We start from the raw sequence: 26,286 nt of genomic DNA, 5'->3' as shown, positions 1-26,286 counted from the left end.
GTGATCTCACATAAAATTATTCTAACTAATGGGAAATAGCTTTTTTTCATGTACACACAGTACTTTAATTGAAGATGTTTAATTAGGAATGCTGGGGTATAAAAAGGGGATTTTTTAAAAAGGTAATTACATCCATAGGATAGAACAAAAGTGGTGATCTAAGACATCATCATCAGTTATTTATATAGCGCCACTAATTCCGCAGCGCTGTACAGAGAACTCATTCACATTCCTTATATGCACCTTCCTAAATCTTGAATATACTCATTTTAAACTCAGATGCCAGGATGTGGATTACTGTGGGGGAACAATGTATTTTTACTTCTTCAGCAATGTCTGTGTTTAAGCAACTTTGCAGTGGGTGGGGCTAGAACCAACCAGTAGCCAATTAGAACATTACACTGTTCACGAAGCTTGACCAACCTTCGGTAATGTGCTATTGTGGGAAATTACTGAGGTAATGACTATTGACCTGTTATGTATGGTAACGCAGGTGAGTATCGTTAACGTGGAGTACATTATAACCTCACACTGGGGTCTGTTGTTCAGTTTCCAACTAGTTTGCGGCTACTGGTTAACCAATAATCGTGCACACATTCTGGGGGTCCTGTAGAGTTGGTGTAATACATTTTTTACTTCTGCGCATAGGCACAAAGCAATAGTTACACTTGTGACCATATTAAGACTGAATCGCATCTCGTGCTCATGGCCCTGTATGACTAAAGAGGTGAAACGGGAGAGGGAAGGGGCATAAGTGTAGCCAATTTGCATTATGGGGGTGTTGGCAAAAATACAACTTATGTAGATTCAGACTCAGACGCACGTGCGTCTGATGCGGAGACGGGAACCTTACTGGTGTCGATCACTGGTGTAAGTAATGAATTGATAGTGATAACAGTCCGATAAGATGCGTCGGACTCAACGTGCCCGTGTAAGATTTTTTTCTCAATTTATGTCTGTGTTTTAGGCGGAAATTGCATCCAACTTTACATGAGTCCCTCCTGTTTACTGAGTACCAGAGTCTTTGTCCAGTCTCATTATGATTATACTATTATGTGCCGGGTGGCAGGGCCATAACTAGGGCTCTGCCAGTAGGACCTAGAGCTCCGAAGTTACCTGGATGGAAGTCACCCCACTTTGCAGATCATTCCTCTTATTTTTAGGTATTATTAATGCATTATTCACATGCGATAGATGTGTCTGTGAGATCAGTTAGGTCTAAATCATATTTGTGTATTTATTTAACATAGTTAGGATTTAGAGAAAACTGTGACAGTTAGTGACCCCTCCTTGTGCACCTGCTGAATGACCTGGAACATGTGACCTGCTGGTTAGTCTGGAAACTGGGACAGTTAGTGAACTCTCCTTGTGCACCTGCTGGGTAAACCTGGAACATGTGACCTGCCTGGTGGTCTGGAAACTGTGACAGTTATTTACAGCCACATATATCAGTGCGTCTTGCAGGGACCATACCCAGCAATGTAACTTCGATGAAAGAAGTTATACATATATTGTAATATATATAGAAAATATTTAGTTCCTTTAATATAGTTATTTATTCATTACACTTCATTGTTAAAACTTCTACATGTAATGTAGTGTATAAAAAAAGTTATTGAATTCTGTTAATAAAGTAATTTAGTCGTTACATTTCAATTTAATTTAAGGCGTTTACTGCCGGGTTTCTCTAGTATACCCACTAATATGCAATAAATAAATATAGCTGAGAAATGTTATATTCCCAAATGGCATGTAGAAATCTCTCTGAGTATTACAGTATAGAAGGGTTAGTAGCCTACAAACAGCATTTTCTACTTGTCACTCATACACCTGCTGTAATCACATTACCCTTTGAACATTACAGTCTTTCATCTGACATCGCGCAAACCATGATGAATATAATTAATGTAAATTGCCTGACAGTTATGTAATTCAGACACGGTTTAAAGTCCTGATTACTTGCTCGCTTTCTGCTGCTGAATAGCATACATAACATTTCATCTAAACCGATGGAGGTCAGTCATTTTTTTTAGTTGGGATTTTACCTGTCCTTGTGCCACAGTTCTGGGACTCCAAGGGGTTAATTCATATCAATGCAAAGTCCCGTTGGTGATGCGCGCTATGTGCGACTGCGCAGGCTACCGTGCATTACGGTAATCAGCAATGTTTAAGTGTCCTAACATCTCGAATACTAGAACATCTCTATAACAGCCAATGTGCTTTAAAAAAATGGGTTCCAAGTTTCTGGATTCGTCCTAGAACAAGAAATATTAAAGATGCTAACAAAACAAAGAGATAAAAAACTGCAGTCCCACAGGTGACCAGCAGAGGGCTCCCATTCAGACTATATATAATTACTGTATTGCACAATGTAATTTGTAGACTATGCAAGGGCAGGATTCATACCTAATGTATAATTGATATAGCCATTTGGTGTTTGGTAATGTGTGAATACACAATGTCCTAAAAAAAAGGGACCCATTGTTTTGAAGAGAGAAGACTCCTATGAAACTTTATTTGAACACAGTAATTGAGTAATGAGACCTAACGGGTTACATTAAATCCCAAATCTTAGATCAAATCCACCCCATGAATTAAACCTAACTTTAGCACAATCTTTAACCCAAAACAGATCTCTGATTTTATATGTGCAAGATCCACAGTATGTAAAAAAAAAAACACAATTAGTACAAATTGGTTGTGTCTTGACAAAGTTGCAATACAACCCCATACAGTGAGCTTTGTCTCAAGCCCATTAATGTATTAAATCTGCCAAGGTGATAGTTCAGGGTGAATGTTTCTACAGGACAGGTAAAAGAATAGAACCGTCTATCTACAGATATGTCAGGGAGTTGAAACAGAGGAGATCATCTGGTTTATAATAACCCTGGGTCAAAGGAGATCATTTGGGTTTATGATAACTCTGATGAAAGTAAATTGTGATGAATTAGTTTAAAGGGAAAACCGAAGGCTTCCTGAGTAAGAGCTTCAGCTCTTCACAAAATAACCTAGGTGGTGGCATAATTGGTATGGCAAGGTTAGTGTGTGGGACAGAGAGGGAGAGTTTTAATCAGTTTAATCAATAGACCAGGTGTGTGTTTTTGATTAACCCTTTGTCTCACACACACGTTACGCAGGCTCAGGTGAGTGCTGGATTATAACAAACTGATGTCCCAGGGCTGTGTCTGCTACTCATTCAGACCTGAGCACATATTCAACTCTGAATAAACATACACTTACCAGCAACTTTTTCAATCGCAAGCTACGCTTGCTTTCCGCTCTGAATCAGGCCCTAAGATTCTGTCTCTTTCTTTGTTTTTTTAGGTCCTATTCCACATTTACTGACTTACAAATTGCATGGGACAACCAAAAAGACTTGATACCAAATTAATTTAAAAAAAGAAGACCAGGATCAGTTGGTTCTTTTCTAACAAAGTTGTGTTTCCAAATGTCTGCCTATATAGTATGCAGGCAAGTTAGGGTTAATTCTGGAATCTACACAGAAACAAATAGGCTTATCGGAGTTTGGTTTTTTTTTTGTGCTATGAGATGTCCACATTAGATTTTGTGTTTTGCAAACACCTCACCATTCCACTTATTCCCTCCTGAGCTTGTCACAGACATCAACAGCCCCGAGGGGGCTCCTGTCATTCACAGGGTCACCAGTCAGGAAGCGTTTGTGTCAGACAACGTGTCTCCATTATATTTACCTGCCTCCATGTATTGCCCGCATCGGATGAGATGAACATGCTGATATCACTCTCGGTTAGCTCAGAGCCGATATTCCCTGTGGCAGACAGTAAGGACACAAAATAAAATTGAGGCGATCGCATGGTCTCTTGTGTAGAGCAAAGATCACCGAGTCATTAGCCACAATTATAATCTCCATATAAGATGACAGCAGATTAGTTTAATACAGAGTTGTACAAATCCCAATATATAATCTCAATAGAAGAACTTCATCTCTCGCTTCCAAATAAAATACCTTACAGTACCTACTAGATAAGTCTATCTGGCTACTTTAGTTTACATTTGTCTCCACCTCTGTGTTCAGGGCTTGATTTTTGTGGGTGCAAAAATATAAATAAATAGCTTTTCTCCAAAATAAAAATAAAACATGAAATAAAAATGTAGTAAGGTTTTGATCTTGATGTATTCTCATGATAAAGGCTGAAGACAATGGGCATCATTCGTTATCGTAACTGGCAATTTGTTGCGAAAAATGAGCACAATTAATTTGCGCATGTTCAGAACTGGACTATACGCCATAGAACGCAGCCACGTCCAATTCATTTTGGATGCAAAGGACCTTTACTGCAGCCTATGATTTAATGGGTGAAACAGGAAAGGGACGGGGTGCATACATGTTGTCAATGTACAATGAGGGTGTGCCAAGCTCGAGCGCACGCAGCAGCGCCCGATTCAAGTGTTGAGCATCTCTATGGTACGTGATTTTCAGCCGTATCACTTGCACCAGCTACAGGTCAGGTGTAAATGCTGAGTGATAGTGACGGCTGTGTATGATGCTAGAACATGTGTTTGCAATCAGGAGCAACTGTAAAACATTATTTTTTATACAGTAGACATTAACAACATCCTAATAAATGTATTTCATAAAAAAAACATTGTTTAATTTTTTTAATGTTTTGTCATTAATGACATTATTTACAGGTGACATTAATTGAATGTTTTTTTTCTGTGTGTTCTTTTTTGAGTTTATATTCCACATATATCCTGCATATATCCTGACGTATCCTGCAGTATATTTTCTGTTAGAGCAGAGCAGACCTAGACCCGTATTCATCAACACACATCTGCTCCTTGTTGAATTCACGGATGGTAATACCCCATTTAAGTGCGTATTTAAAAAAAACGCACATTAGGGGGTAAATGTATCAAGCTGAGAGTTTTTCGGCAGGTTTGAAAAACCAATCAGATTTTAGCTATCATTTATTTAGTACATTCTACAAAATGACAGCTAGAATCTGATTGGTTGCTATAGGCAACATCTCTACTTTTCAAAGCCGCCGGAAATCTCTCAGCTTGATACATTTACCCCTAGGTAATGAATCAGGCCTAATGAGGCCTAATGAGTCATTCATGGGCGGGCGCTTGAGGATAAGCGAGTAGAAGAGACAAGGATGGCGACAGGCGCATGGTGATGATGATGGTGAATATGGTAATGATGATGATGGTGATGATGATGGTGATGATGATGGTGATGATGATGATGGTGATGATGATGATGATGGTGATGATGATGATAGTGATGATGGTGATGATGATGGTGAATTTGGTAATGATGATGATGGTGATGATGATGGTGATGATGATGATGATGGTGATGATGATGATGGTAATGATGATGATGGTGATGATGATAATGATGATGATGGTGATGATGGTGAATATGGTAATGATGATGATGATGATGATGGTGGTGATGATGATGATGATGATGGTGATGATAGTGATGATGGTGATGATGATGGTGAATATGGTAATGATGATGATGATGGTGATGGTGATGATGATGATGATGATGATGGTGATGATGATGATGGTGAATATGGTAATGATGATGATGATGGTGATGATGATGATGATGATGATGATGATGATGATGATGGTGATGATGGTGATATGAGTCTGTCTATCCCTCCTGGACTAATGTCATTTCTTTATAAACTTTAAACTTATGGAAACCCAAAGTCAATCACTTCCCCTTTCTATCATAATTTCACTTACAGAGTAATACTATCTGGACACCTACGATCTATGTGACATGATGTAAATGTTTGCAATCCTATTTTCCTGAAATTCTGAGTCAAGATATTGCTGACGTGTTGTTAAGCATATAGAGGCGCCATCACTGACAACCCGCAGCTTTCTAATTATCAGCCGTACTTACGTTGTTGGCGGCCTATCATTATAACCGATTTACCTCTGTTGCCCTATCATACATTAGTATAACTTGTACCTGAAGCCACAATGATGCCGGGAGCGGTGTCTCGACTGGCGATGTTTCCAGTAGTGTACGGATTTTCCGACACCTTCAGGTGTAAATGTAGAGAGCAGTAAGGCTGGAAAGAAATACAACAATTCATGAGTTAAAGCTTTAGAACTCTTATTCTGTATATTACTATGTATTGAAGAATTCTATGGTCTTATGTAAGAAGTCCAAATGACTAACTACCAAACATAATGTCTAAGGTGTTATATCTGAATCATGTACCAATTTCGTAGCGCTGAGGTGGTGGGTTTAATGCCAACCAGGGCGCTATCTGCAGACGTTTGTATATTGTCCCCATGTCTGTGTAGCTCTCCTACGGACGCTCAGGTTTCCTCCCAAAATCCCGATCCATATAAATAGGATAAATGACTTCTGTCTCATGCTGCCATTAGTGGTGGATGTCTGTGTGCTTCTGGTAGGGAATTCAGACTGTAAGCTTCTTGGGCCAGGGACTGATATGAATGAATATACCTTATCTGATTGTACAGCCCTACACAATATGTTGTGTAATATGGCTAAAAATGATACAATACAGAGCAGAGTATTTGTTGACTGATTACAATCCGTCAATACTGTCAGGTTCTGGAACGCACACACTTAGCACGTTCAGAAAGACCTTTGGAACAGAAATCAGTCAACCACATTGATTATGGTCATCAATATTAATATGTTGCAGCTGTTGGTAATCAAGAGGGTATTTAACATGACTTCTGGATGTTAATCAATGGCAGCTTATTGTGTTTCCTAATCTTGATTCAGAACTGCACTTTCTCTGATCCATCATTGCCAGCTTGCTCTCCCTGCTTCTGATCGCTCGGCATGTCCTGGCTATCCAAGACCATTATTATTTTATTATTATTAATAATTTTTATTTATAGGGCGCCACTAGGTATCCGTAGTGCCGTACAGGGACAAACAAAGTTACAATACAAAGGTGAGACAGCACGATACAGTAAACAAAATACACAGTAACTCCGAGATCTCAAAGCACAGCTAGAGGGGCGGGGGAGGGGAGAGGGGAAGGTCCCGCATACGGCGGAGCCCAAGAGGGCACGGAAGGCAGGGTAACCCCCAGAGTGGAGAGGAGGGAGCAAGAGGGAACGGCGAGGAGGGCAAGGTAGCTGGAGAGCAGTGTTAAAAGTGGTGAAGACAGGAGGAGAGATAACCCTGCTCAAAGGAGTCAGACTATAGGTCAGAAGCTCCCCATATGCCATTGGAATCTACTGTCTGGGACTAAAAAATAGCTCAACTTGGCTTCTGAGTCAACCTACATACAGAACTTCTGTAGGGTTCCTCTGCTTCATCAACCCGCGCTGGCTGCAACATATGTGGGATCCGCCCCGGGGGAAAGTACTCGGAGGCTGAGTTGAGCTATTTTACAAGCTCTCTCCCAGGCCAACAGCGAAACACTGTTTAGTCTTTCTATACAAGCATAGCTCACAAGGTGCTGGTGATCCAGTGAGCCTCCTAAAAATGATGGGTTATCAACGGTGTGTCCAGATTCCATACTGGAGTCATAAAGTCATTCGGCCACATTAGAATAGTCTTTACTAAAGTCATCTTCCTTTCTTTAGATCTGTTGAACGTAACAGCATTTTATTCATCCTAGCAATTATGTGTCGATCATGTGAGAGCTTTCAAGAGGACCGTTATTAAGTTTAACCCCGGAGGTGGCTTGTACATTAATGACTGGAACATTTTTTGCTTTGTATAAGGTTTGCTTGGAATAACATTGTTATCTATAAGTTTAACTAAGCAACATTGCTTTTGTTCATGAAGATAACTGGTTTTCCTTCAGTAGTATATTGGGTTAAATATATATTTTATGAGTATTAGACAAGGAAAAACAGGCAAACATATTTCACTCTTCTAAATTTTTCACATAGTTACACACCCCCCCCTCCTCATATTGCCTAGTTCTGCTGAGTGTAGGGATAACGGATGTAGGTACTTCTCTCCCAGAAATGATCCTTTCTATGTCGCAAATACATCCTGACGACGTCACACAAATCTGTACAGTTCCTGGCCTGACCTCTGGAACTTCCAGATTGGACGTACATAGAAGTACGTGACTGCAAGTTTGCAGCGGACAAGTGTCATAGTGATAGTTATACTGCAAGAGTAGTCAATCCAGGCTGCCATCTAAAAGTATTTACTATGGATATTAGCACTTTCTGTTCTTGAATATTGTATGCATAGTTTTGTTTTAACGTAGGGTAATTATGTCTAAACTATGGTTTGATTTTTCGTTCTATAGAACACCCAGTTCACTACTTGGCTTGTGTACAGTATTTGCTGATAATGTAACAATGCAGTTTCTGAATTCTATACCCATAGCGTCACTTTCCTTTACTAGAATATACAGTATATTTACTATTATGGAAAAAGCAAACGATTGCTGTATTATTATTTTCTCTCTAGGACGTTACTATGGCCGGGATATTATTTTCCAAGAGGTAGGTCATACATAATACTAAAAATAGTGATGTGTGGTCTATTCACAGATATAATTCAGCCTTATAAGTTCTCTGCAGCTCCCTTCCCCCATCTAGTGGTTTTGTTTTGAACTGCACATGTCACTTTATAGCGCACAAATACAATTTACATTAACTCAGAGTAGCCTATTTTGTAGATTACTTTCTATAATGAAATCATATTTGCTTATCTTAATTTGTTTGGTTTGTAACTAAATGATTTCTTAAGTAATATTTCACTTTATATTTTTCCCCAAAGCTGCTTCAATGGCAAATATCAGGGACTCTTTTTAATTAACTTATGTTCTGTCTTTTAAGCTAATGCAATAAATATGGCGATAAAAGCAACATTAACATTTACTGTAAGTAGTTATGTATATTTTATAGACGGGACATGTTCACGGAGGCTCTTTTCCATACAAACTGGAAGGTAATTTTTAACTATGAAGTTTATATATGTAAAATGTTTCTGTAAATTGTGTTAGTATAAAACAGGTGTAGGCGACATGTGGAACTACAAGTCCCATTACGCCTTAAGCTTACTTTCTACACAGGTTGCCTAAGGGCGTTATGATGTAAATGTTATTTCGTATACGTTATAAGATGAAATCACCATAATTGACCTTTTTTTTTTTTACTAATAACTTAAAGTTTATTGCAACTTATTGGGAACCTACATTCTATGAACAGAGCGCATGACCATCAATTATTATAATAAAAGTAATTGCATTTCATACTACAAATAAAAGATAACATATTTATTATTCAGCAGAGATAAAATAAAAATAACTTCTATAGCCTCTTGAAGCAATGGTCATATTAAGGGGTGGAACGCAGCCCTGCAAAATTTAAGGGAGGGCCTGCAGATCAGGAGACAAGCGCCTTGCGTTTCTATGAATGTGCGGGTGCTTTACAGTGCATGCCACGCCCCCTGCGCATGCTCGGAAAAGCAGATAGGGCCATCGAGAGGGTGGATCGGAATTGTGGGGCCCCCTCACCTCCGGGCCCCATAAGAGTCACACCCCCTGCAGAGGCGGCAAATTACCGATTATTTGTTTATCTTAAGCAGCCAATAAGTTTCAATGATAGCGTCTCTCTTGTTTTCACTATAATGGGACATTAGGGGGGAAAACCATCACTTTCAATCATCTGCATTTGCAAAGTGCAACAACAATATGTTGCCCATAGCAACCAACCTTATTCTATTTATCATATTCTAGAATGTAGTAAATAAATGATAGCTGGAATCTGATTGGCTGCTGTGGGCAACACCTCCACTTCCCCTTTATAGAAAGTTTGATGAATTTACCCCTTACTCTTATACTAATATGTGTGAATGAAGAGGTTCTATAAACTAGTACTGCCCTTCCTTAGCAGCTTTACAGCTCCTCCTACAGCGCTTCCTCAGTCATGGTGGTCACACGTTGGTGGCTGCCATGCCCAACACAGGCTGCAGGCCGACCTCCAGGAGGCTCCAGCTCTCTGCACAAGGTATCACCCTCTTACTGAGCTTGTGCAGTATGGGGGAGAATCAATACAGCCAGATATCTGATGTCTCCGGAACAGTCCAGGGTGGAAGATCACGCCCATGTTGAGAATGGAATCTCTGCTCACTTTTCCTTGTTCCACATAGAGGTGTCAGTGAGCAGAGATTCATGACTGTAGTTGCTGGCAAAGTTCGGAGTCGGACATCGCTGATGGCAATTCGCGACTATTTGAATCCCCCATTGAGGGGCATATTCAATTAGGATTCACGGCCGCGATGACACGTGGCTGCACATCTAAAGTGTCATTACGGTACCGCAGCATCGTGGATTTCATCCTGATGTTGTAGAAATCCGCAATGTTGTCCCGTGCGTCCGCGCATAATCGCAGGTGCCAATCATAAATGAATATGCCCCTAACAGTCTGATTACTCCGCCTGGACATCCTTACACAGACAGCAGGGTATCTCAGGTCTCAGTCCACAGCCGCCTTCACCTTTTCACGCCCCAATTACAAGGTAAACCCTAGCGCATGGACACCATGACTGAGCGTGCCCGGCAGGAGGAAAGCTGGCAAGTACAACTTTTATAAAACCCTCTTCATCCACACCTTATTAAAAGAGTTATTACATATTACACCCATAAGAGACATTTAGAAAAATTGGGTAAATAGCACAGACAGATATCCAACTTTAATTTGACCCATGTATAAATGTCACATTGCATCTATAAAGTTATCACACTCAGACCTAAGGAGGGGAAACCTCAGCCGCAAAAACGCTTTACTCCGACTATCTGTTGTATCATATAAAATCTCTACTAGTGCAACTTTTAGAAAAAACAGTAATCGTGCTCTTATTTGTTAATTAGAGCCCTCTTTCCTTTACCTCCAGGACCAGAAGAGCGTAAGTCACTATGTCAAAAGTGGGAGAGGAAAAAAATGAAGAACCTGATTCATTTTCGGACGTAAGACCCTTTGTGTGCCGTATCTTGTGCGAAATTACAGAAACGGAACATACGCCAATGAACGCACGCAATTCATGTCTGCCGCGAGACAGTAACACAGCTGCTTTACTACCACATAAAAATGCAGAGTTCTCAGTTACACACATCTTCAAATGCATTGATAAGCCACCCGCCCCTTCCCCTCTATTGGAGGATCTTGGGGTACTTCTTGGTCAGTTAGCTCTCAATTTAAAACCACATATATGTATGTTCCAAAAACAGGGACTCTCATTGTTTAGTGTTGGGACCACCCTATTAGCAGAAGCGCCGTGACGTGGCGGGTGGCTTATCATACATTTGCAAATGTGTGTAACTGAGAATTCTGCATGTTATGTATAAATATCAATAGCAGCTCTTTTTCTGGCTTACAGCAGTGTGCTGGGGGATTTTTCTTTGTGTTTTTTCCTTTCTGGATAACCCCACCCTTTCAAGCACCTGCTGTGAACATATAAATTGATTCCATTTCTGTATTGAGTCTTGGCGTTGCACATATGTTGTACATATCTCACACTCTGCTGTGTTTGCTAACATGCAACAAGTAATGTTTAGGCAGAGCATTGTTACACACGGATTAAAATAGAAACATATGATGAGATCCTCTTGGATTTGAATACGGGCGCAGTTACGCTCAAGTTCAGTGCTCATTTTAAAAAATCAACTTGCGCGCAGGTTGCATTTGAAGATGAATCAGACTTTAAATGTCTCTTATCTAGTTTACAAAATTTCATCCACTATTACATGCTTTGCTGGAATTAGAAGACCAGGACAAGTGGTGATTGGATACATGAAGCCGAGTACATAACAGATTAAGGTGATTCACACTTACTAATAGACAGTTGACGGAGTTCCCCCTCAGATCAGTGTCGGGAGCCTGTAGCAGATTCCAGTCTCTTCCTTTATTGTACGTGATGAAGGTCTTTACTTGGCTGTCAATCTTCTTGTTCGCCAAGAACATCCCCTTTATCCCTGCTACCTAGGAAAAATTGATGCAGCTGAAAAACCAATCAAGGTGAGACAGGTTCTTACTCTCGTCAGACCAGTTTCAGCACTGATAGAATTGGTCAGGTGTCAATATACCAGAAGGCTGTGGAAGCGATGGATGTTGGACCTACGGGGCACAGAAGAAACTGTGCAGAAATGAGGTTTATCTTGTTTTCCGCAGGCTCTCCATCTGCACATTTACTGCCTGCATACAGATATATAATTAGGAAGGGGAAACTAAATGTATTTACTAAACTGGAGAATGAGCCTTAATTACCTTTACATAATGTGAATGGGAATATAAAGAGAATTGGATGCAATTGGCATAATAATCACATAAGGATTCGACGTAAAATTTAAATATTTAAGGGGAACGCCAACTTCTACCTATATACTATGGATCTCATTTAGAGTCGGCTGCAAAGTCCGTTTTAGGCGCATCCAGCAAAAAAACACTACCACGCATGTGCAGAAAGCACCAAATCCGCCTGCATCTTGGACGCAATTAACACTTGCGACAGCTTGCGACTCACTACGAGAGAATGGGAGGAACACGGAATTGTGAAGGCGTGACCATGTAAATACATCCTAGTCGCAGTGAGGCGCAGACGCAGCACAAATCAAAACAGGGCTAAAGCTGTGCGACAGGAATTAGGTGGCGCAAGCAGTTAGCTAGCTGCAGGAACTGCTCGCAGCTCGTTAGGGTATTAAGAGTGGGACACAACTGGGGTTGCTTGCCACTCGTAATACCCTATCAAGCTGCGGCACACTCCCACTCCTACACTACTTAAACAGACTTTGCGTCTGACTCTAAATGAGGTCCTGTATTTTTTTTTGTTTGATTTTTTTACGTGACAACAGATATGTTGTGTAGATTAAAGAACAGACCTGAGATCTGATGTTGTATCCAACAAAAACAATCAAATCTGCCTGGCCATTGTCATTCTGTGAAGGCAGAGATCCCATTTAAGAGTACAGCTGCTTAAATCATATTAAGAGTTTTTAAATAAGGGGAGCGTGATAAAACTGATGCAGACAGCCGTAACCAGTATTAACGTACAATGCACCATTTACGAGTTACTTTACGCCATGCATAGAGCGCATTGTCCCGGACTAGACTCAGGCAGGAATGTAACAAACTTAGGCGATTTTAAAACACAAACCACATTACTGATTAATCTGCTGTTTGAATATAATGTTATCTGATGGGTGGGTGTTTTAAACATGGAAACTACATGATTTTTATATATAACCGCTGGTTTGCAGCTAAGTCTCACATAAAAAGCTTTAGCACCTGATGCAAAAGTTGGACATATTGTAAGTTTATTTGCACTATGTAAAAATGCATCTTGCGTGAATTATGTCCCACTGTCTATGCTAACAACATTTTCCTATCATTTGAGCAGACTGTTCCTTATACTTAATGCCCCTTTCACTTGGAGAGGCGGATGCATCTGATTTTGTCTGACACGTATGTTTAAGATGCACTGTTTAGGAGATGTAGCTTTGCGCACCCCACAGGGCTAGAGCAAGTTTACTTGTTGGTGATTATGATTGTCACAATTGTGCTCTGATTGTATCTGCTTTCTATAGTTAAAGTTCAAGCATCTTAAGAAACTTGTCCAGACAAGTGTTTCAGATTACACTTTTTAGATCAGCTAATTGGCACCTTTTTATAAGCATGCATATATTTGAGCACTTTCACCAATGAGTACCAGCCTAAATGTTATTTTTTTCCTGCTGCTTTCCGTATCAACTACCTCTTGCATAGGCAAACCAAGGGGGATTTACTAGTTCCTGGAAAACCCCCCTCCAAGCCTGGGGCACTGTATAATTGAGGTGGCTGGACCCTGCCCCCTCTTCACACGGCTCTGCTTGAAAAGGGAGAGCTGTGTGCACCTAGCAGTAGTGCACGCAGCATTGCCCATGTATATTATGGGGATAGGAAGAGTTGGAGAGCAGCCAAGCACTGTCTAAAATTATAGCCACGCCCCCATGCATGCTGGTCACGCCCACTGGTGGCGTGGTGTGGAAACCCCCCTCTACAAATCCTGCGTTTGCCCCTGCCTTGATACGATGCACCGTTTGTATGGATCCCAGGTTGCAAAACCAGCATTGCAGTTTGTGAACTGTCAATATGTGTCTTTATGCGTCTTTTACTTTGATAAATTGTTGCAATCAGTCAGGGCCGGATTTACCACTAGGCAACGTAGGCAATTGCCTAGGGCCCAGAGGTCCCCAGAGGGCCCTCTCAGGGCCAGCGGTGAGACCACCCTTTAAAAATGGGCCGCTACTTATGGGCCAGTGCCATATGCTTGCCCGCACGGGCTAAAGTCTGCCAGCCAGCTCCTGAATAGGGGTATATGTTATGCTAAAAAACTATAGTGCTATGGATTTTTTCAGGGAGGGGGCCCCAAACCAGTATCTTGCCTAGGGCCCCATGAGGTCTAAATCCGGCTCTGCAATCAGTGCAACGTAACACTTTTATAACTGCACTTTGAAACATCCCATCTCAGTTTACCTATCACGTCATTACCTCCCCCTAGATTACCAAATATGTTGCTTCTGTGTCTTATCCTAAACCTAGATTAATTGTAAAGATTTCCTATGCAACAAATGATCCCCCAGATTAAGTGTAATATAACTCTACACTCACCTCCCCCACAACACTAATGTGCTCCTGATCTCATACCCACATTCACTGTAACTTAACCCTTAGGTCCCCAAATCACTAATGACCCCGGCTGAATTCCTCCTGGTCCTTGGGTAACATGATGTGATTAGACTTTTGCTTTCATTAGTCTGACTTGTACCGCACTAATCAAAGCCACCATTTGATTGGTTGCTCCTAATGACATAAGTCTCAAGCTAACTCTACTCCTCATTTGCTTCAAATGTATATTCTGTAAGAAGTTTGTGCTAACTCAGTGTCTTCCTCCAGTGTCTGCATTTCTAGAGATTAAAGCACAATATCAACAGATGGGAAAGGCCACTCGACATTACTTTGTATCCTCTATTAGTGCTGATGACTTAATCGCTCACAACAGCTTGCTGGATAGCGCAAATACCGCTGCAGCATCCGGCGCTGGGACGCCAATTGTATATGTATGAGCCATTATAACATACCTCGTAGAGGTCAATCATCACGTTCCCCTCGGGACCCTTAATGCTCTTCACATTTTCCAGCGCCAGAGAGAAAAATATTCCCCTTGTGTCTGAGATGTACAAGTTATAAGTCTCGTTCTGATTCCACTCCTGGATAGCGACAAAAACCTGGTTCTCGTCCGTGCTGATTACATGCATGTCCTGGGGGAGAAAATACAAGAGACGTCTCGTGTTACTTGTGTCTTATATGCAGAATGTGTCACTGTAATATACAGATAGAGTACAGTTTATTGTACGGTTTATGCAACTAAACAGTCCACCATAGCTATGGATTAAATGGGAAAATCTGTGTAGTGTAAAGTACAGGTCCTAACATTACAGTTCTGATTCATAAAGGCACGCATACTGAGCGCAACGTGCGTTTGGTTTAAAACGCACGGAAATCGTTTCTGCGCACTCCCGAATTCATCAAGAAGCGGATCTGACGATATGCGCGCTGATGGATACGGGGGTAGGTCTGCTGTGCTCTACTAGAGAGGACACTGCAGATACGTCCAATGCCTCTGTGGGATATAAATTCATAAAAAAACACACAGATAACATACAATTTAATTAATGTCACCAGTTAATAATATAGGCATTAATGATAAAACAGTAAAAAATAAATGACCCCCCCTCCCCCCATGAAATACAAATACTTAATGTATATTGATCATAAAACAATTTTTTTACACCTGCTCCTGATAGCAAACACATGTTATAGCATGCGTACGAGACTGTCATCACTAGTAATCAGGACTCAGACTAGCCCTGTAGCTGGAGCAAGAATTACAGCTGGACAACAAGTAATGTTGCGATGCTCAGAGCTGATTCCGACTCCGCTGCGTGCGCTGCAGTTTGGCGCGCCCTTACTGCACATTGACAACACAAAGTGTCCCTTCCCCGACCCTGTTCACTCCCCGAAATTGTAGACTGTAGTAAGTGTCCTTTGCGCTCAAAGACGGAACGGACAGGCGTGCTTTTAGTATGGTCCAGTTCTGGGCAGGTGCAGAGTGATTTTGCATACGATGGGCTCAAAATCGTCCCTACATGCCTAGCTCATATGTAAGTAAATAACATAAACATCCCACCGCAATCTGTCAGAATGCAGTCATTAACCTTTTACTATGACAATTGTTATTATTACATATCTCCCCACATCTAACCCAGACAGGCTTTATCACATTAATCAATAAAGGGGAAGGCTGGTTACTGCTGCGGACATTAAGCAATTTCTTTGTTTTTTAAAGCTGTAAGACATTAAAATGATTGATTAAGTAAGAATAACAGGCTTATTAATATAGGGTAAATAACACAAATGTAATAATAGGCAATTGGATATAAGTCATCTACAAGTTAAGTTAATGAAAGCAAATATCAGACTGACTCCAGACAAATCTAGTTATTGTACCAAGTTTTTAAACCTGTATAATAATCTGGATAAATGCTTTCACTATGCATAGTATGTTCTTGCTATTACTCACACTAAATATTTACTATCTTTCTGTACTGCTCACTATAAAATCCCATACTAACTATGTTTATATATTGAGTACTGTCTTCAGTGAAAAGAAGATGAGGTTCCTGAGATTAGAGGAAAGGAGATTTGCTGTTACTTTAGAGAACCCTTTCTCTGATCTGTAGATAGAGAAAGGGTTCTCTAAAGTAACATCAATAGTAAGGGGATTAATTTAGCATTGTCATCACCATTACAGACTATGGGCAATTCACGCCTCTTTCAGGAATGATCGCTTCTTCACAAAAACAATGAGCATATTTAATGTTGGCTTTCTTTGATAGATCTGATAGAACAGATTCAGCTAAGTATAAACACATCAGTTGTGTTTGGTGAAATATTTAGCTTGTTATTAGATATTACTATATATTAATATGTGAAAGTGGCTTTACTTGCGCTTTAAGTACAGTATGGACAAAATAATCGGATATTAAAAGATATTTCCACCCAAAACTAAATTTTTTCGTTTACATGAATGAGACATATGGGGACTCGGATCATGTAAATAGCAGGCCTAATTTAAGTCTGCTTTCACTTTCTATATTGACTCCTTCAACTCACCCCAAAACAACATTTGTAATTTTGGGTAGAGTTCTTCTGTAATGCAGTTTTAATCCACCCTAGTGCAATCCGTGAGTATGAAGGAGAGAACGGGGGACAGACGAAAGGCGGACACACTAGGCACCATTGCCCTCTGTCATATGCAAGCTAATTACTAGACATATAAAACTGCAAATATGTGTTTGTAAATTAATTCATAGTGTTAACTTTGTGTGGCTCAGAAGATCTCTGCTTCCAACCATGAGTTAAACCCGAAAGGGGAGAGACTAAATGAACGTATCTTTTTGACTATTTCTAAACTTTTTGAGGTATTTATGGATATCGAGTTCCAGACACGTAGTTACAGATGAGTGCCCAATACCAATTTATGACATGTGTTGTAAACCTAAAGGTCTTGAAATGTCTCTTTAAGGTTATAGCAATATCATCAGTGATATCCATCAATCAGACCCCTCACATTCTTTGAAATTCTGTGATATTCAGAACATCTCAACTGGGTGACTGAGAAATTGGAATGAAAGGGAGAAATATAACATTTTCTCAAATATTATACTTACAGCAGTAATGTTTGGTATGCACAATAAACTTATGACCAGTTGTGTGGAGGTAAAATCATCTTTGTATGACATTCTGGTAAGAAGTTAGGCCAGTGTAAATAAAATCTGACTTGAAAGGGGATTGCACAGAGGTAATAAAATACTAATTTGCATTTATACAGACTTTCAAATTCTGACATCACAGTGGAAGGGGAGCTGTGCATTTTTAAAATGTCCAGTAAATCCAGCAGACTTGTTCACATTTGGGAGTCAATGTCATATTGAAAAGTGTCTCTTTATCCATACCCTTCCAGCAGGCAGAATCTAATCATTCATAAGATTACCATTTCTGTTTTTTATTCCTTTTTATTTTACAAGAAACTATTGTATTATATCTTTGCATGTTCTTTTTGTTAATTGTTTTCATCTTAAGCAATGTGGATTTATTTTCCTTATTAAATTGCACTTGATAAGTTCATGTCTCCGTGTTCTTACAAATTCACATGTCATACTTAGCTTGGTTTTAGAATGCTACATACTTGAAACAGAGGAGATCATTTTGTTTATGATAACTCTCATGAAAGTAAATTGTGATAGATTAGTTTAAAGGGAGAATCAAAGACTTCCTGAGTAAGAGTGTCAGCTCTTCACAAAAAACCTTGGTAGTGTCATAATTGGTAAGGCAAAGTTAGTGTGGGGCAAATATGGAGAGTTTTTAATAAATTTTTAAACAGAGCAGCTGGTTGTTTTTGATTAACCCTTCGTCACATACACGTCATGCAGACTCAGGTGAGAACAACCCCGCACGCGAACATCTTCACGTTATACCAGACTGACTAGGACACAAAATAAAGAGCATGTCCTTTTTTTCACCAAAACATTTGGCCAGAAGCATGCACAGATGTGCATGGGCAGAGTTTTTCTCCTACAGATCAATGGTGACCTTATTGTGTGGCTGTCCTTCTTCCTTCTACCAAAAGAAAACAGAAATGCTGCAAATGGAATAATTCTGAAGAGTGGAAACTTTGGAGATACATATAAGACATAGATACATACTTGCCTACTTTTTATACTGGAGGAGAGGTAAAAGGTGTAAGTGGGGGTAATGTGTGACAACGCGATATTCAAAATGTCCCTTCATTTCTACCATTCCTGCCATTGCCGGTTGGATTGGGGGTGCCATAATTACGCTATTCATCGCAAATTGAGTCTTCACAGCCCTGACTACTTCACACGAAGAGGGTGGCTTACTCTTTTAGGAGTCCAGGAGGACTCCCCCGAAAATCAGGAATCTCCAGGACTTTCCAATAGAGTAGGTACGGATAGGTATCAGGTGAGATATTTAGTACAGATTAAAGTGAAACACACAGAGTGGGTGATTTTACATGTTTTTATTGCTCTATATATCAGAGGATGTTGGGGAACAGATCGGCTTTGTCACAATTAATATTCCAAGACCTTATGAAGGAGCTTGATAATAACACATATCTTCTTTGAGTTTTCGTTTATATCTGCTTGTGCTTTAATTAAACACGGTTCACTTGCAATATAGACAAATCCCAGCGACAATTAGACACCATTAGCAACATTAGACAACTGAAGCTCCTTCCCCATATTTAAGATAAAGTTTTAATGGCATCCGATACAGGTAAGATAGCTCAATAGAGGTTGAGATGCTGTGACCTCACTGGCCCCGCCCCTGTGTATGCATCCACCAATCCGCCCTGTGTGTGTCTGTGAATACAGTCTGACCACCTGTCAGTCACTTTCTGTTTCCTCCCTCCTAACATAGCTGCAGAGAAATGAGAAACAGCACGATGGACATATAAACACTCCAGTTCTTTCATGTATACTGTATATGTAATGTATTATTCATCTCAATACAGCTTTGATATATATTAATATCAAATAATGACTTTACTTCCCCTTTAAGGATCAAAGACCTAAACTCTCTCATCCCCGGTGACTCTTAGATAGCATACTATGTGAGATTGTTCATTTCAATGATTAGCTCTTGCAGTTTTGCATTAACTACCCTCTCCAGGGGCTGCTAATTGCAATGATTCAGTGATATATTTATCATGCAAAACATTATATTATGAAATGTACAAGATTTAATTTGTACAGTGAGATTTATTTATCTACAAAGAGGAAGACATGCATTGAAGTATTAGAGGGGAAACTCAACGTGTTGTACATGTTTATACATTTTTATTGCTAATCAACTTCTGCATTTAACTAGCGGTACCATGGGGGGAGAAATACCTGGAACACCATAAATTCAGGACATCGTTGACCCAGCGATACCTGTAAATACTTCTCCAGGCATCACAAGCCTGAGAAAGATGACAGTAAATGCTTCACAGGGGAAGGAGGTCAATGTAACTAATTGGACCAGCGGCCGCAGTTTCCCAATCACTTCCATATACAACTTCCACTGATCTGTGTTTATGACTGTAGGCTGCCAGACTTGGAGAACCATCAGGAAGTGGTGGGGTATTACCCAAAACATAGGGATCCCAAGTATGAGACTCCTGCAGTTGGAATAGTTGTAGAGCACTGTGGTGCTATGCAAATAAATGTTAACAATAATATGAAGGGGTTCAGTAACATAAACACATCTACCAGAGTTATCCTTTAAGATAATGATGATGACTTAAGGGATCTGTTATGATTCCTAGTGCAATCAGGAAGCAGCAACAGAAGTATAATAAAGCAAATGTCTTTTATTCAGGCAAAATACATAAACAAGGATTCAGTAAGTGGGATATGCAGATTCCCAGGTTGCGGTATAAACAGGTATAACGCAAATCCACAGATATGAACAGGTGAGATCAATGGCAGAAAAAGTCCACAGAGCGACAGGATCCAAGTAATGACTGGTACAGATAAATAGCAGGGAGAAGAATAATGAGTTTCCCCAGTCCAGGAGGCACAAGGCTGTCCAGGGAAGCAGACAAACTGAGTGCAGTGATCAAGCAGAGATCAGGTTAAGCAGAATCCAATAGCCGGGCAGAGGTCGGGGTCACAAGCGAAATAGCATAGTCCAGTAATCAAGCCATGGTCGGGGCAACAGGCAAACATGCAGGGTCCAGAAAGCAGACAGAGCGTCACAACAGGAGATCAACAGCAGAAGCACAAACACTGAAACAGGGAGGAACCAGCAGCAGCCAGGGATTAAAGATGAACTGCACAGAGCACTGCTTGAGGCAGGTATTTCAAGCTGTGGGACAGGTGCAGTTCTAATCAGGCATCAGGCAAGGGGATTAATTCCTACAGACATGTTGAAAAGTTCAGGAACAGAACAGCAGCACCTCTGGTGGATTTGAGGTACTGCTGCTACATACAAGGAATAGAGAGAGTCGTAACAGCTGAGTTGAACGTAATTTCCGCTCATGTCGTATAATACTCTTTTTTACATCTGAGCATGAGAACAGACCACTTATTTTGGAATTAGATTTTTGTCTGCTTACTCAGAAGTAAAAATGCGTATGGGCTCCAAAAAGGCAAATTGCGTTCAACTTACCATGTGCCCGTTAGTTGGCAGCAGCGCTAGAGTTCTAATAGCTATGTAAACTAGCCTGATAGATTTACATTAAATTAAAGCTACAGTTTTCCTAGTCCAGTCCACCTAAATGGTAGTACCCTGAGGGGCCCTTTCCAAGGGACTTGAATCCCCCAGACCTCAGTGTGAGAGTATCTGAGCCAGCACCAAGGGTCCGAGCTGCCACAATGAGATACTTGTCATTTACTAACCTCTATAGCCAAAAATGGAACAGGACAACGCCATAGCAAGATTTGGGTAGGAGTTCTCACCTTCTCAAGAGACCCGTAGACCAATCTGCTCTTTTGTAAGGAGAATAGGTGCCTCGGTGGAAACAAGGACGTTGGAGCAGGGCGGCAAACTGGCATTGGAGGAACCTCCTTAGCCCCAGGGCCCTCCATAAATGCCAGCCACTAATGTTACAACCCTACTGTAGAGATCCATGGAAAATTGTTATATTGATCTGGTTCGGTTAATGGAACGCTTCACAATATTGGATAGACAGTTTTTACTTTTCAGTGAAATGATTTACAAATACTTTATTACTGGACCTAACAGAAAAAAGGATTTTTATAGGTATACAAATGTATTTCTCATGTATATTCGTGCAGCTTGCTATGTGTAGAATTTGCTGTAAAAGGATAATATTTTAAAAAATGATTTTTGTTTCGAATTTTGTTCTGCACAACTTTCGTGAATGGATACATCCAATGCTGAAATTCAGACAAACTTAACATTTGGTCACTTTGGTAATTGGCTGCTAACAAATTGACCCTAGTCTCTGTGTGTGTGTTACAGAATTTAGACTGTAAGCTCAATGGGGCAGGGTCTGATGTGAATGAGTCCTCTGTACAGCGCTGCGGAATTAGTGGCACTATATAAATAAATGGTGATGATGATGATGTTTACTTGCTCATCTATACCCAGCTCCTAATGCACATTGACAGATATTGGTAGTTAAATTATATATCTATATTGCAAAACACAGACCATGTGAAGTTATTCAAGTCCAATGACTCTAAAGTTGACTTCTAATATATTTGTAATCTGAGAGCAAAATGTAAATTATACTTTATAATACAAGTTTAAATTTAAAACAAAGTATCTTGCAGGAAGTCTCTTTGTATACAGGTGTGTTCTACCTTCACTGACAGTTCTACATTCCATAACGGAACACTGAGCCATGTCATGTAACACATGTGACATCACTACTCTCCAAATATAAGTTATCATGTACAGGAGTGACTTCAGTACTCACACAGAATATTATACCCATATTTTATATAGTTTATGTATTATATAGATATATGTTAACGAGCATCATTTAAGAGGAGCTTAGGAAGATAAAACAGATAAAAATAAAATACTGTAAAAGATTATATTCCAGCAATTAATTTATTGCAGAAAATTGCTTTCAGCTCACTTCCCTACTTCTCTTGCGACCGACAGAGACCGGCGAGCTTAGGATCCCCGGGTGGATAGAAAAAGTTAAAAAGAAATAACTTTTCTATAATGAGCAATGGTGTGATTAATCATATTCTTTCTAAAACACAACTAACGGTTATAAAACAGAGCTCGGAGATTTGAGGCAGTTTGATTTGAACAGCATCTATGATGTGTCAATGAGCTGCCAGTCATTTTAATAGGTTAGAAAATGTTCCACTAATGAGCTTGTGGGTGAATCCTAAAGTTTCCCTCTGATGAAATGTTTAGAAGGAAAGTAAAAAGAGTCAGTGATCCGCGCGTTGCTACGCTGTGTTGCGCTTGCAGAAGGGGTCAGGGTGCGTGAAAAGGAATTTTTTCCTGCTGAAAAGGGAGAACAGCAATTTGAACTCAAAATATCCAGTGTTGTCTTCATATGGATACATGGACAAAGTCTTAGATTCATCAAAGGCTGAGCTTCAAAACCAGCTTTCTTGTCTGCCTCCGGCTGCATTATTTACTAGAGAAGATTAGATGAAAAAGGCTCAAATTTCAGTAGCCAAGACGGCCGACCCCCTCCGAATACGTTCTTGGAATTAATACCCATATTGATACAGTCACCTTCTTGATGCGAAGAATTATAATAACTCACAAAAACGGTCAAACAGGCAGAGTTATAATAACCCATAAACAATGGGTCAAAATAATCGTCTCCAGAGATTGTGATAAACTCCTCAAACCCTCATGTCAAGGACAGACATTAAGTCCTGTTCTCCTGTGGCATAAAATGGACATGTTATGGATCCTCTAAGGAGTTCATGTGAATTAACTATATTCTGACTGCCTGCGGTTTATCTGTACATGTCTCTCTATGTAAATGAATGTCAGCTAATGTAACCTGTTCCTCCAGTAGTGTGAGGACAGAGATAATCTCAAAACATCTATTTGAAACTCAAAAGTGCACAACTTTGTCCTTGATTCTTATAACTTTGTATAACGTACATATATTTGTTATCCCTATGATCAAGGGAACTAGCTGATGGTTATAACAACTGTGTAAAAGTAACCATGGAATCAGGGAAAATATTTTTTTTTTTCCTATTCTTGTTTTCCTCTGTGTAATTCCCAGAACATAAAAAGATACATATTGCACTCTGTTACCTAAAGGAAGTCAAAAAGAAGATAAAATAAACTTGGGTAGACCTTAAAATAAACTGTATTCCCTGTGATACATTCACAATGCCTAAATGTGAAAGTGGTATGAAGAGATGCTAGATCCCCATCGCAGAATGACTCTCGAACCATTTTGATGAACAAATAAAAAAAAAAAAGTACATTTGCTGTTAATTCTCAAAGTTCTGATTGTGACTGGATCACTATTAATTAACTTTTGGTATAAATTTATTTAAAGGACATAGCACCAGCATCTTATTTATATAATTGCCAATGCAGTTATTTTTGATATTGTGTATATTGTGTGATAGGAAATCGTTATCTCTGAGACCAGGGTAGAAAGTATGGTTTTTCTGTTTACCCTTGCTAAAGGAAATACTTTATTTCTGAAGTATATATCTGAAACAATGAACCTTTGTTTGCCAAGCCTTTGGTGTATTGTGATGTGGGGAATTGGCTTGGTTTTTTTGTTGTTCTGTGGGAATGCGTATTCAGCGACTGTCTGAAGTATTCATGCCAGTCAGACCTTTTGACTTGCTAGTGGGTCTCCTGTCTCTGAAATAAAATTCAGGAAATCACAGCAATGTTTTTAAGAATTTCATAGATATATATAAATATTAGTGGCTTTGCAATGCATGTAAATCCATGTTTTGGTAAACGGGGTTACATCCTGATTCTAAAAATAGCCTGTGTCCAAATCTGTATAAAATGCACTGACTTGGACACTGAAATGTATTCTTCTGCTTTCAACTGACCTAATCACTGGAACCTTTAACCAGTGAGAGCAAATAAACATCTTGCTTCAAGACCTGCTTGAAAACATCTTCAATATTGCTGTATTCCTGTGACCTGCAGATTAGACCCTAAAACTAATTTGTTCTCCGCCTGAGGTTTAAACCCAAGCTTTCCAATACCGCCGCTCTGCCTGCTACCTGCAGCTCTGGTCAGTGTGATAGGCCAGGGTGGATCAATCCACAGCAACCCTGATCTATAGTGAGAGGTGAGGAGTACCAGCCCAGGTACACCAGCAACGAGGTACACTAGCAACGTCAGTTACCCAGAAGGAACGTGGTTCTGAGTGCCATAGAAGGAGCTCAGTGGTGGCAGCATTGTAAGCCCCTCCTACTGCGGCAAGAGGGCGCATTTGGAATAACGAAAGGGTACGGTGGCAAAGTAAGCCCAACCAGTTCCCAGCAACAACAGACAGGGTGGCATAGGCAGTCCATTCTATCACACTGATCAATTAAGAAGATTGAGAAAGTCAAACAGATTCGACAATGTTGATCATGGATAAAACATGGTCAAGCCAGACCGCACATGATCGAGCCAGGTTTGAGCATGTGTGAATCGGCTGGAACAGGATCAAGCTTAAATGGATACATTTTAACTTGTTTTGGAGAACCTTGAACAAGAACAGAGAACGTTAAACTGAAAACACAGAAGAGTTTACCTTTTATTATTTAAATACATAATGTCGAACTCAAAAAGCAAACATTGAAACGAATGGCCAACCTTGAGCGTAAATAACAAATCTTGTAAGGGAACGGCCAACCTTAAAAGTGAACAGCAAAACGTCTAAGACAAACTTCAAAGTTCAAACCTGGGTCTATAGACAATTGTACAGTGAACATATTCAGGGTCTGGTGAAATTAGATCAAATTTCAAACCGTTTTGAAATTTTCAAGCATTTTTCCTGGTATAGTGATGGAGGGAGAAATTGAGATGAGTAACAACCAAAACTGTTCTACAAAATATTTACCCAGTTCCCAATAAGTAACCCTATCACATTGGGGGGTAAATGTATTAACCTCTGGTTTCTTCAACACCCGCGAGTTTGGCGTCTTCGGCGCTTAAATTTAAAGCGGCGCTGCCTTGTAAAGGGAAACTTCCCTTTACAAGGCAGCGTCACTTTAAATTTAAGCGCCGAAGACGCCGAACTCGCGGGGGTTGAAGAAACCGGAGGTTAATACATTTACCCCTGGATGAATTACAAGCAGCAGCTGAGTATAACTCAGCCGTCATTGTGATAAAATTATGGTGAACAACCACAACAAAACTATAATAAAGAATTTCCCTTTTTGCCATGAAAACCCTTATGATGATAAACAAAGCATGCAATTTGTTTTGTGTTCATTTAAGTCAGGGGTTCTCAGCTAAAATCCTCAAGAACCCCCAACCGGACATGTTTTCAGGATTTCTGCCTGTGAAAACAGGTGGGTGAATTACTAAGCCAGCAAAATAAATTAACTCACCTGTGCATGATTAAAGAAATTCTGAAAACATGTCCTGTTGGTGGATCTTGAAGATTGAAGTTGAGAACTCTTGTGTTTATTATTACTATTATTATTATTATTTTTATTATTATTATTATTATCATTTATTTAAACCCCACAAGGATTCTGCACGAATAATACCAAGACTCCAAAAACTCCA

The 26,286-nt window shown here is 39.9% G+C and overlaps 1 protein-coding gene across 8 annotated transcripts in view; it reads right to left on the bottom strand.

The window, feature by feature from the left end:
* The window catches only part of SORCS1 (sortilin related VPS10 domain containing receptor 1), a 459,666-nt gene that overhangs the window by 102,255 nt on the left and 331,125 nt on the right, over positions 1-26,286 (bottom strand). For all 8 annotated transcript variants that reach the window (XR_012693296.1, XM_075215731.1, XM_075215724.1 and 5 more), the window contains exons 9-12: positions 15,084-15,263; positions 11,803-11,949; positions 5,981-6,083; positions 3,711-3,787 (exon numbers count right to left, since the gene is read on the bottom strand). Coding sequence is in view for 7 of the 8 variants with exons in the window: in XM_075215731.1 (XP_075071832.1) it covers positions 3,711-3,787; positions 5,981-6,083; positions 11,803-11,949; positions 15,084-15,263 (507 nt within the window). In the remaining variant the exon portion in view is untranslated. The remainder of the gene's footprint in view (positions 1-3,710; positions 3,788-5,980; positions 6,084-11,802; positions 11,950-15,083; positions 15,264-26,286) is intronic.

This window comes from Mixophyes fleayi, chromosome 6 (genome assembly GCF_038048845.1).
Source record: "Mixophyes fleayi isolate aMixFle1 chromosome 6, aMixFle1.hap1, whole genome shotgun sequence".
Taxonomy (NCBI): Eukaryota; Metazoa; Chordata; class Amphibia; order Anura; family Limnodynastidae; genus Mixophyes; species Mixophyes fleayi.
This window is presented reverse-complemented; position numbering and strand designations above follow the sequence as displayed.